Genomic DNA, 13120 nt, shown 5'->3' with positions numbered 1-13120 from the left:
TTTTGGGGATATGATTAAAATAAAATTATGATTTAATGATGCAGTAAGTATATAGCAAAGGAAGAAGGGTGACCAGGCAAGAAAAACTGAAATTGTTGAAGTCAAGAGAAACTACAGGTCTGAACAGGGAACAGTGTGATATTTTTGATTAAGTGCAGAAAGCAATGGGAAAACATTGGAGGAACATAATGTGATTAGATTTTAATTATGAAAAGATACTCTATTTTCCATGATGTGAATGGATTAAAAGGGAAATTTCAGGGGAATTGTGAGTCAAACAATTAGAAACAATTGCAGAAGTCCAAGTGGGTGGGTGGGGTTATGGCAGAGATGAATGAAAAAGAATGGACTTCTGATGCATTGTCAGAGCTGAAACGATCATTTCTAAACATGTAACTTCAGAAGATGAACAGAAACACACTTGTCAGTTAACAGAAAGCTTAAAAATTAGGGAGAATGGGCATTGTTAATAGTGTTCAATTTGTGTCAACCACACAAATCAACACATTTGGAAGCTATGGAAATCATCCAGAGAACAGAAGTGAGGAAGAATAGAATCTGAAAAATACTTTCACTTATGGTAGGTGAAGGAAGAAAAGTTAGTGACAGAGACTAAGAAGGAACTTACTAAGGAAGTAAGAAGGAAATAAGGAATAATTATGAAAGTTAAAAGAATTTCCATAAAGGGGAGGTCAGCTATCACAGCATGATATAAGTAAGCAAGAGCCGAAGCAACGAATATGGTAATTAGGAGGTCACTGGACAAGTGGAACCATTAGACTGTTACTGTTATGTGGTTTGCTTTCCTCTTGGTAGTAGATCCTCTGAGAATCTAATGAAAGCTATGAATCAGTCAGATGTAGAACCAGATAGAAGAGTTTTTCATATTACTTATGGCTTTTCTCAGACCCCTCTGAAGTCATTCCATGATCCTCCTCTAGTTTGATGGGGGATGATATCTTAGACTAAGGTATTGATGCATTAGCATTAAAATTCTTCACAACCATATCAAGTTATATAGAAAAAAGCTGGGATATACACAAGATGGACATTGTCAATGAGATGAATCCTGCATCTGTACCTTGGGATGTAGACAAAACACCATAGTTATATAAAAACTATTGATCATTGCTTTCTTTGATTTTGACTCTGGACACACTAAAAATGAATGTGCCAAGTCCACTTTTCCGATCTCCGCTGCCCTCCCCAACCCCCGCCCCTACAACATTGCAAGTGGCTTCAGCTGGCCACATATTCTTTACTAAATCTATCTTCAGCCTTCTGGGCCTGTTCTATCAAATGTCACAAAGTGTAATTGTTCATGTGCACTGCTCTCAATCAAAATATTCCAGCTGGCAACTTGAGGGAGTGCTTGAAGTGTGGGAAGAGGAACAGAATGTAAAATGCAGAGGTACCAAAAACATTGAAAGAATTTTTCTTTCATTTGTTGGCTTATTGTTTGAATTTCTTTTCCTTCCTTTTTTTTTTTTTTTGGATCAGCAAGTGCTTTTTGGTTGGATCTCTTCAATGCTTTCTATGGCATAGCATAAAACATATCAGCAATTACACAGCTCCATTTTTTTCAGTGAAAGGATTTATTATTTTATGCCCCATTACTATTTTACTTTAGTAAGTCTATATGGTTAGCAGCCACTCCAACACAATCTCAACTTGTCATTCCCTCATCTTTTATATCACTCTCACATACGCCCACACCCAGCTTCCCCCTCCAAAAAACCAGTGTGAATGCTCTGTAAACTTGAAAAAAATTAGTCACATCCTTTGCATGCATTACTGACAGCTCATTCATGTCTAACAACCATAAAGAAACAGTACACATTTTTAGTTGTATTTTGTGCTTTTTTTGGTAATGAATGCTGTAAGATTTGCCCATGGGTTTCTTCCTATTATTGTTTGCTAGCACCATTAGTTCCATTCACACACTCCTGGCAATGCTTTTTTCCCCATTATTTTGCAATAGCAAAAATTAATCTGACTTAATAATGTTATCAATGACTTTTTTTTCTGAAAAAGTAGAAAATATAACAGAATATTTCTAAGTACTAGACATTTTTGAGCAAAAATACATATAAAACATCTTATACATTTTATAATTAATGAAAATCACCTGTTTTAGTGTATCAAACTACATCTTAATGAAGCTCAAAGTTAATTTAATTCAGACCTTATACTAAGTGATCTCCAATGTAATCAAAATGCTTTGGTCTCTGTAACACATCTATTTTACTTATCTTCTAAACACTATGTTTTAAATTCAAAGAACTTGTAAAGAGTTATGGGATATCAACATTGAGGACAAACCAGAGAATACTCAGGATGCCTAAGAGACCTCAAAATCCTTACATCTCCTTTGACTGTGTAAAAATGGATTTTGTGTAAAGACAGATATAAGGAGGTAGGACCACAGGAGGCAATGAATAAGGAGGCTGAAGTAAACAAACAACTGTGTTCTTCCTCTTTCAGCTTAGAGAAGAGTCAAGTATTCTACCTCAGGTTTGAAGTCTGTTTTCAGTTGAAGTGACACTGAATGGATCAATCACAATTTGAATAGTGCTGAATAATAAAGAAATACTCAGAATTCATGGGCTATATTTATTCAACTTTTAAGACATCCTATTATACTTTATGTACATCATTTGTTCCTTTTGAAGAAAAGATAAATTTTTTTTGGTGATATTGGCATTCAAACTCAGGGTCTCACACTTGCTAGGCAGGCTCTCCATCACTTGGGCCACAACTCCCGCCCTTTTTCTCTGGTCATTTTGGAGACAAGGTTTAATTTTTTGCTTAGGTTGGCCTGGATTGGTATCATATTTTAAGTTTCCCATGGTCTTCAGGATGACAGGCATGCACCCCCATGTTCAGCTTTCTTCCTTTGAGATGGGGGTCTCAGAAACATTTTTCCCTGGCCTGGCTTTGTACCATGAATCCTTCAGATTTCACTTTTCCAAATAGCTAGGACTATAGGCATGAGCCACTGATGTCTGACAGCCACGATACAAATTTGAACATAAGTGTAAGAGTATGTGAGTGTGTGTATATGCACAAGCACAGGGAACCGCCATTGGAAGCAAAGGCTGTAATTAATAACTGAAAGTAAACCTTACTCTATGCTTGCTACTTTTGATGTTCTGTCTCTGTCTCTCGCTCCCTCCCCCCACCTATACCGTCATTAGTCTTTACTTCAACTCTGCTATTTCCCTCATTTTTTATGGATAAGAAGACAAAGTGAAACTGCAAGGATATTCAGTAATGGCTCCTGAATTCCACAACAGATCAGTGTTAAAGACTTAATGAACTGCTCCATTGAGAACTCTTTGTTTACTAAGCTACATGTCTGGTTTATTTTAAGAATTCAACAGGTTTAGGGTAATATTTATTTATTACTACTTGTAAATATGAGGTTTTTGATTGTTATGGATTGGATATGCAGTCTTTCCAAAAGGCTCATGTGTTAAAGGCTTAGTTACCAGGTGATGGGTTTTGAGGAAGTGATTGGATAATTAGTGTGCTAACCTCATCAAAGGATTAATCCACTGATGAGTTCCTACTGAAAAAGCTAGTAGGAGGTGAGGCTTATTTAAAGGAAGTAGGTTATGGGAGGCATGCCTTTAAAGGGTATATCTTGTCCCCCAACCCCTCCTTTCTCTCTCTCTCTCTCTCTCTGCTTCCTGGCTACCATGAGGTAAGCAGCTTTGCTCTGTCATGCCTTCCTGTCACCATGATATTCTGCCTCACTGATATTGGAAAGACTGATTGTGATGCCAAGTGGGTTAAGTTCATTGGTTTTTTGTCTAGGGTCAGTCCAAGAATGATAAGCCCAGACAATGGGTGAGTAGCAAGCAAGAGAAAGTTTATTAAAGTACAGAAGGCAGAGCACCTACACGGATGTGGTCAGAAAGACTGAGCTGTTGCAACTGAGACATATAGGGGTTTTTATCTGGTTCTTAGGGCAGGTTTTGCAAGCCCCTGGAAACAGCTTTCTGAAAGGTTGGTCCTAGATTTTTTTTTTAAATAAGGTCCTGGTCCATTTTTCCTCTTTCCTCTGAAGTTGTTTGTCTTTAAATTTTAACTGCTCTTATTGCCCTCTCACATCTGGGTCCACATCCTGGTTACACACACAGGGGAAGTGCTGTCTTTGCTCTCTTGCCTCTCATTTGTGCCAGGCCCATTTCTGAATTCTCATGCTGTAGTGTCATCTCTGTTCTCTTGTCCTACTTCTGTTTTCTGGTGACTTCAGCCAGCTGCTTCATTCTGGCCCCCAACCCTGACTGTGTGAGGTTAAGCTAACTCCTAACATCAACACAGGCACATAGCTCACCATAGACTGAAACCTCTGAAACAGTGAGTTAAAATAAATCTTTCCCCCCTTAAGTTGTTTACCTGAGGTATTTTGTCACAGTTGCAAGAAACTGACTGAGAGACTGGATCAGAATAAATATTCAACCAGGTTATCTCTTAAAAAGTAGCATGATGATGATGGCCATCAAGTTATTTATTATATAACACTTGCAGTTTCCAACAGCATATTCGGTGGAATTGCTTTAGAGTTTAACAAATAAAACTAGTAAATTTAGAATGATTTCCTTTTCTAGGACTCTTTAATTTACTCAGGATGTATGAAAGTACTAGCTAGGTTGTATAGTCCTTCATGCACCTCAGAATATCCAGTCTGATAAATATTGCACATAAGAGTTTAGTTGGAGGTGAAATGGAATACTGTTCAGTTTCCCATTTCCTAAACGCAATTCCTATAGAGATGTTGTAAGAGGCGCTCAAAAAAGAGTGCTTTTGTGAAAAGCAGTAACTCCTTACTTGGGCCCACAAATTAACTAAAAACAGGAAAAGCTTGGCATCCCAGTCTCCATTTTGTTTCTGTCTTTGTTCTAAGCTATTTTCTTTATAGTCTCTTTGCAATCACCTTGGGTTCCAGAAAAAGGATAAAACTGATAACATCTTTATGACAAGGGACTGAAAATTCCCATAAGGAACAGCGGAACATGCAGGACAGTCCACCCCTCCAAATGAGGACAATTACTTATAATGATGAGGTTGTACCATGGAGCAGAAATAATCAACTCATGGAAACCAGATTGCTCCCCTCAAGTGATGACAGTGATAACATCTCTGGAACCCCTCTGGGAACCCTTGGACTGATATAATGGTCAACCAGAACACACCTGTGACTGAGACTGTTTAACTACGCATACCTTTGTCCCCTGCTCCCTTTTGTCTACTTAAACCTATAGCTCATGTCTGTACCCTGAAGATGGCTAAAGATGACCTGAGTGCTTACTCTGCGAGCTGTGTAATAAATCTCCTTTCTCTGCCTTCACCATGCCTCTTTACCTGGCATTTAGGAACAGTGGCTGGATCTGGCATATGGAATCTCAGGAGTTGGTTTCAAAGTGATAAGTAAATTGCTGCCTAGAATATTCTAATTATCCCCAAATCTACATTGCTGCAAGACTCCAGTTAATTCTTAACTGATCTATTAATAGTCAGACCAAGTATTACTGTTTTGTAAAACCCTGATGCCTTCAAGTAGGGTTAATTTTTCCTTTTGTTTCTCTAGCACTGTTGCACATATCTCTTTTTGCTCTAACACTTCCTAAATAAATGTCTATGAGAAATCAAACAATGAGGGCTCTGCCATTATATTTTGCATAATATCACTGCTTTTTGGAGTACCTGATAAGTGAATGTGATTGAAGATGGCAGTCTTGTTCAAATTTAAAAATCAAGTTTGTTCATCCCACCAGATTAAAGTTTTAGCCAAAAAAAATAGATATTATTCTATGTATACATGGAAGTCTCGCATAATCTTAAAACTTGATTGCTTAAGAAACTTATGGATAAATCATAGTTAGTATCGTAGGATTCTGTAACTTACCTTACTTGACTTGTGGTCCACATTAAAAGTGGCAATTGCATCCTCTGTCTTTTTCCTCCCAGATTTGGTTATTACATATTCAGCAAGTTTGTTTGCTAAATAGGTCTTTCCAGTACCACTTGGTCCTGAGAGTATAATTCTGTGATGCTCCATCAACAAGTTAAAGTACCTTTGAGTAATTGATTTAGGAATCAGTGTATCAAAAACAAAACTATCCAAACTGTTTTCTTCTACCCCTGAATGAAGAAACAAAGGGAACAGTATGCCTTATTGTTTTGCATAAGCTAGAATTAAAAAATATGTGGTCAACTAATAATAGAACTTTGTTAGTCATAGGAATGCAGTCCTTATAAAATAATTTTCTAGATATCTCTAGCCCACACATGTGTGTCCATTTTGAGACAGAAATATATCAGTGAGAGAGAGTGCAGTGTGAACATCCAAATGAAAGAAGCTACTTCATGTTTTCTACTCATATATCCACAGAAATGGAAGCATTATAAATCCTATCACAAAATTTTCTTTCTCTTTGAAAATGGTTAATATTTTTAAGAATAAATATGAAGTTTACATATATGTGTATGTATATGTGTCTTTTCTAACTTTTTTCCTCTTCTCTTAATTACCTTTACCTCTCACTAAACATCCTAGCTGTACAACTACCTAAGCTTTTGAAGAAAATAAATTATTGTTTGGCAAAGAAATCAGAAGGGAGAGCAACAGTATCTCTTTTTACTAACCTTATTATCTTAATCATAAAATCAAACATTGATGAATCCTTCTACTAACCCCCAGTTTATAGATGCATTCTTTTCTTGAACTAACACAAACAAGGAATTACTTCAGGTATTACATTAACCTTTAATTAGTTACAGCATGCAAAGCAAAGAATGTAGAATTTATTATCTCTGATTTCCAAATTTCATTTTCTATCCCCAATGGATATTTATTGAGTGTACATATTTTAAAATCCAATATACAGTGATGAATATATTACTTTGGAATGCACAACAGTTTTTAAATTCTTCTCTAGTGAAAGATGAGAACAGAGAAAATCTAGCAACTGAAATTCCCTAAATCACATTTCTTTCTTTGAATTTTGGTGAATCTTCAGAATTATATTTGCTAAGCTTCTAATCCCAGAACTCAAAAAGCTTAATTTCCTTGGATTTTAGTGCTTTTAGTAGGATTTTAGTTTCAAAAAATCAACATGGTCATTTCATAACCGAACTACCAAAGTGGTTAACATAGTTTAAAGATTAATGCAAATTAGAAAATTTGAAGGTAAACTGAAAAAAAAAAGAGGGGGAGGAGATATGAGTGAATAAAAAGTTACAATTGAGTTTGCTTTTTGATTTTAGTATTTTACCTTTCAGGTTCACAGTGATGATGTTATTATCCCCAACAAGGTATCCACAAGGCAGCAGTTCAGGCACTTCTAGGTTATGGGACCTAATTAAATCTCCTATACAGTAGCTAGCAATACAGTCAGAGCTCAGACCAAGACTAGAGGATGTATCAATTCGGAACACATATTCCTAAAATGCACACATGAAAAGTATGTCAAAACAGAGATTCTACTCATTTCAACAAATACAAAAGTCATGGTGCTCTAAAGTTGGTTGTTAAAAATTTTAGACATGGGTAATACAAGAACTGTTAATATTAAATAGCATAATAAGCGAATGTTTCCTTGTTTGAAATGGAGGAGAAGAAAGAAGATGCATCTGTGCTATTATAATTAAACAACTAAAAGTGAACCCATGAAAATTAACACCAGGCAATCTATTACAACTTACCTTAAAGAGACGTCTAATTACACCATCTAAGACATCCCACTTGGTTTTACCACTAACACCAATGGATCCTATCAAGTATGCCTGAGACTTCTGGTCCTTAATAAGAACAAAATAAAGAAAGATAAACTTCATTACTATATTTTCTACTAAAACTTATTAATATAATTGGTGATTGAGACTAAAGAATTTATTAAGCATGTGGGTTCAATATATAACACACATGGTGAGTTATATAAAATAAAACACATTCCAGCAAACAAAGCAACCAATCAAATGAAGTAATAGCAATAGTAATAACAACAGGAAAGAGATTAGATGAACTAGTATTCAAGGAAAACTGATTCATGATATTTCCAGTAGAAAGGGGAGGAGTAAGGGATAAGAAAGCATCACTTTGGGTTTTAGCACAGTGGATTCATTCCTAAGAGAAACAGCTTGGTAGAAATTAGTGAGATAGAATAGCATGATAGCATATGAATCTGAAACTTCATTTTATTATTTTATGATCTTGTCTTTGATAAGTGTATAACTCAGAAAATTTTCATTTTTAACTTTAATCCAAAATCCAATCTAACTTTAGTAAATAAGTAACCATGTGACTATAGGATTTATATATTTACAAAACTGGTCTAATTTTGAATTTATCAAAAATTCATTATTTATAAAAACATAGCAGAGAAACTTATAGGAGTCATTTTATCAAGCAAAGTATACTTTTACAATGCAAACCATGGTCTCAAAGCTGTATTTTTTGTTGATGGGTTTTGAGCAATTTCTATACATGTTAGAAAATTAAATAATTAAGGATTTGCAATTTAAATGATATCTATTTTATGCTGACTGGAAATAGTTACATGAAATACTGATTATGATTCCAATAAATATTAGCTAACACATTACAATTATTGGTTCTAGTTACCCAGTAAGCACTCATTAAAGGGTGAGAGAATAACCACTGAGTCAAGTGCTAGACAACATGGATTCTATAACACACAACATCTACCACCTAATTGAGAAATGTGGCTACATGTATCACTTTATCTGGCTCAGAGCTTCTATTTCTTCATTTGTAATATTTAACCCTATATGTATAAATGATCATCACCATTATCAAGATATAACCTCAGTTAGAAATCAGTACCTTTTTCAGAAAAAGTTGAGAAATTCACAGGTGTATGACTGTGGTATTTATTTTTTACTAATTTTATGGGCTAAATTTGTGAGTTATATGTTGAAACCCTGCCCTTTAATATCATAATATTTGGAACTGAGGCCTTTGAGAGATAATTAGGGTAACATTTCATGAGACCGAGGACATTTTAATGAGATTAATAACCTTAGTGTGGCATTTCTCTCTTTCCCTCCCATAGACACTGAGTAAGGCCTTATGAGAACAGAACAAGAAGTTCTATAATCCAAGGAGAGAGCCCACATCAGCAACCATAATGGCCAGTAACTTGTTCTTGGATTTGCCAGCCTCTGGAACTGTGAGAAAATAAATTTCTGTTGTTTAAACCATGCCTTCTATGGTATTTTGTTATGGCAGTTCTTGCACATGAAGACTACTACTGTCTTAGAAGCTTTATTAGAAAAAAATGTTCAAAGACCTTATCTTTAGAATAATTCTAGAAAGGAAAGCTTATTTTCCAACATGTTTATAATATAGTCAACATGTAGGCTTACACAATGCTTTATAACACTTGGTTTTAAATTAGTTTAGGTTGCACAGGGACTATTGCACATAAAAACCCTCTGGGGAAAAGTCCCACAAATCTGCAACTCAACTGGAAAGTTTATGGTACTGGATTCCTTGGAACATTTGGTCAATGTGAAAACACACATGATACAGCTAACTTTTCAAACTTAAGTACTTCAATCATTTTAAACTTCTGAAGGAATTTTTTTGTTGTTTAATAGAAAAAATGGATACTTACAAATATACATTCTTGGCTACTAACTAAAAACTCAACTGAAAATACCTATTTAGCTTTAAGAAAGAGTTGGAGTCAAATGACATTACCAATTTGAAAGCAATATTTGAAACCAAAAACTTAAAATACTTGCCTAATCAGGTAAGGGTCTTGCTTAACAATGACATGAAAAGCAGCATTGAAGTCCATACAATTTATATCCCTCTGATGTCTACAAAATTCATTTATTTTATAGTCTACCATGATCATGTTGGAAGCTTTAGTGATATATTAATACACATTAGAAACACAACCTACAATCCCCAGGTGACAAAAAGAGAATGGTAAACAAGATGTGTATGTCAAAGTGAACAGTTTCTTTAAGTTTTAGAAATGAGGTAGGCTGGCAATCCAATATTGTTTTCAGAGAATGAGGATGTGGTACATGTCAGAGATGCTTCTACCTGTATGCTGTTGCTGTTTCCTCATTGTCCCCATTATTTAGGCATATGTAACATATTAAGTGAACGTCAACTTCCAATGGGATATTTACCAGGACAAATACTCAAATATAGAATGCATTTAAAACTCACAGAATTAGAAAGAATTTAAAGAAATACCTTTGTTCGACTGTAGCCCTTGCTGATGGAAACTATGATTTTCACACTGCGGCCATCCTTATGTCCAGTTGTATCACCAGTGTCATCTAGCAAAATATCTATCATGTTTTAAAGGAAACATAAACATGATAGAGTAATATTAGCTCAGCCTTGTCAACTGTCCCTGTTTACTTGCTCAAAGTTTTATATTGTTCTGCTTCTCTTTCTTGCCTACCTGGCTTGAAAAACCTCAGCTTTCAAGATGAGTTGTGTGGTTAACTAAAGTTTCACTCATAATTTCTTTCTGCATCCAAAGATCTTTAGCGAAGAATTGGGCCATTGCCTTTGGATGAAGAAATAAGTTTTTTTTTTCTATTAAGCACAAGTTTGACTTGTGCTTGAATAATACCTGAGTATTATTCAAATGGTGCAGTCACCATTACAACTGCAACAAACCGAAAAAACATCCAATTTTTTTATCCAAACTAAAATATCCAAGCTCAGAACCCAGGTAATTTATGAATGCAAAGGTGCTGAGATTGTCTGTCACCTGGGATTATTTTCAAGCACTTGGCACATATGCAGTTGTGTTGCCACTCATCTTGTATCTATCACTATTAGGTACTGTTATTGAATTTCAACCTTTGCATTATTCATCCTGATTGAAGTGCATTATTATTTCTCTTCTGTACTCTTTATGCTGATAGTTTCAAAACCAAAATACTTTCTAGTAATCATCTAAAAGTTACCGAAGCCTGACAAAGCTTGTTAACCTTTAAAATACCAGCTTTTAAATGAGATTAAAGATTAAAATTTAAAATATATTATACCACATTAGTATCCAATTTGGAGAATTATTATGGTAAACTACCCCAAATATAAGTTTTCCTTCAACAATGATGCTATTAGTGAGCTAAGCTTTATAAGAAGATAGTGTTCTGTGGATAAAGGAAACTCAGTTATATGCTAAAGAGCACATGTGCCTGGAGACTAGCTGACTCATCTATTCCAATGATGATACTATAGAGACAAGTCCTGGGACTCTAACATCATAGAAACAACAATTTAATAAGATGCTACTGAAAATAGAATGGTTCCTATGATATTAATAATTAAACATATGTAGTTTTGCAAAGGAGGGAGTAAAATATAAGACCACACAATTGAATAACTTTTAGAGCTACAGGAATATGATAAATTTAACTAGACATTTTATTTTTATTATTTTTTGTCATGCTGGAGATCAAACCCAGTCCCTCATGCATGCTAGGCAAGCACTCTACCACTCAACTGTATCCCAAGCTCTTTCCCTGGAAACTTGTAAACCATCAAAGAGAATTTCCTATACTGGAACTTAACTATTATCTCAGATTAATATCCTCAAAGTCTTTTACCCTCTCACCTATTCTACTCAAAAAAAAATTGTATAGTGGAATCACTTCTGAATCTTCTTTAACAGAGTAGGGTAACTATAAGTTAAAACAATATGTGGTAATTTCAAAATGACTAGAAAAGTATGAAATTCCCAATACATAAAAATGACTAATATTGGAAGAGGTGGAAATGTTTATTACCTTTGCCCTGATTTGATTATTATACATTGTCTACATGTCTTGCATTCTGATAATTTACCCCATGCAGATATATAAGTATTTCTCAATTAAAAAACTATTTCCTATGAACTGTTTTAATTATCGTTTTCCTAATTTCAAAAATTTTACAGCAGTTCGCCATTGGATGTTCATATCTAAACTTCTTGTAACTCATAACCAAACTTCCTCTTTAGTACTTTTCTCAGTTCCTCATAAGTATTCATCAATATTCAGTAAATACCCATGAAGCATAAGTGGTATCACAAAGGGTGCTAGGTATCAGGGATGAGTACCAAAGTACTAAAGAAAATGAATTTCTCACTCTTATGAAATACACATTATCAACAAGGTAATTTCAGAATGTGTCAAGTACTCTGCAAGAAGTTAACAGGGCAGTGCATTAGAGAGAAACTGAGGCAAGAGAGCTTTAAATAGATAGGTAAACCTAGAAGGTTTCCTTGAGGAGTGATGTTTGGGATAAGACAAGAAAGCTGATCAGAGCTAGGCAAGGGAAAAGCCAGGGAAAGACTCAACAAGAACAGTACAAAAGCTTTGATTATGAGAGCTGAGAGTGTTCTAGGAACTGACTGATGTTTATGGTTGCAGGAATGTAGAGACCTAGGGGAGGGAGCAGAGGGAGAGGAACAGAATGCGTTGAAGTGGGTAGTTGTCCATGGCAAAAGTTTTACCCTGATTGCTGATCCACATAGCTGCTCAACTGCCTTGCAACATGGCATTCATTTATGTCATACTAACTCTTCAAAACTAAGCTCCTGACAACAATGGGGTAAATATTTGCCATCAAAGGAACAAATGATTGTCCTTGGCTTTTGTATATAGGGCCATGTAAAGCAAAAATAATATGATAGTTAAAAGTCCAGGCACTGAGTTCATCCAGATTTGAGTTCAAATATTAGTTCTCTCACTCATTAGATGCATAATCTTGAAAAAAATTAATGTAGTCACTTTCCTAAGTCTTGGTTTCCTCATCTATAAAATGGGGTTAAATAGCCCCTACTTTGTAGAGCTATTGAGAACATGAGATAGTTTTAAAAACACTTCATGTTCCATGTTTAGTAAGTCTTGCTGTTCAAACCATAAGAGTAGAATTTTTAAAATTCTGACTTTTTTGAATGCATGTGATTCATGAAACATTAATATCAGCATGCTGTATCATTTCTTTTATCCTCAGCTCCTTCTCTATTTCAACATGATTTAAAGTGATTGATGAAGTGTCTCAGGCCCATGAGGGAATCTAGTCACCCAGGAACACGGATATTGATGGTTTCCATGCGTCATCTTGTGG

The 13120-nt window shown here is 35.1% G+C and overlaps 1 protein-coding gene across 11 annotated transcripts in view; it reads right to left on the bottom strand.

The window, feature by feature from the left end:
• Positions 1–13120, bottom strand: part of Nav3 (neuron navigator 3) — a 760451-nt gene that overhangs the window by 15489 nt on the left and 731842 nt on the right. For all 11 annotated transcript variants that reach the window (XM_074083986.1, XM_074083987.1, XM_074083985.1 and 8 more), the window contains 4 exons: positions 10244–10341; positions 7714–7809; positions 7284–7452; positions 5915–6150 (listed from right to left, as the gene is read on the bottom strand). In XM_074083986.1, coding sequence (XP_073940087.1) covers positions 5915–6150; positions 7284–7452; positions 7714–7809; positions 10244–10341 — 599 coding nt within the window. The remainder of the gene's footprint in view (positions 1–5914; positions 6151–7283; positions 7453–7713; positions 7810–10243; positions 10342–13120) is intronic.

Source organism: Castor canadensis, chromosome 8, assembly GCF_047511655.1.
Source record: "Castor canadensis chromosome 8, mCasCan1.hap1v2, whole genome shotgun sequence".
Lineage (NCBI taxonomy): Eukaryota > Metazoa > Chordata > Mammalia > Rodentia > Castoridae > Castor > Castor canadensis.
This window is presented reverse-complemented; position numbering and strand designations above follow the sequence as displayed.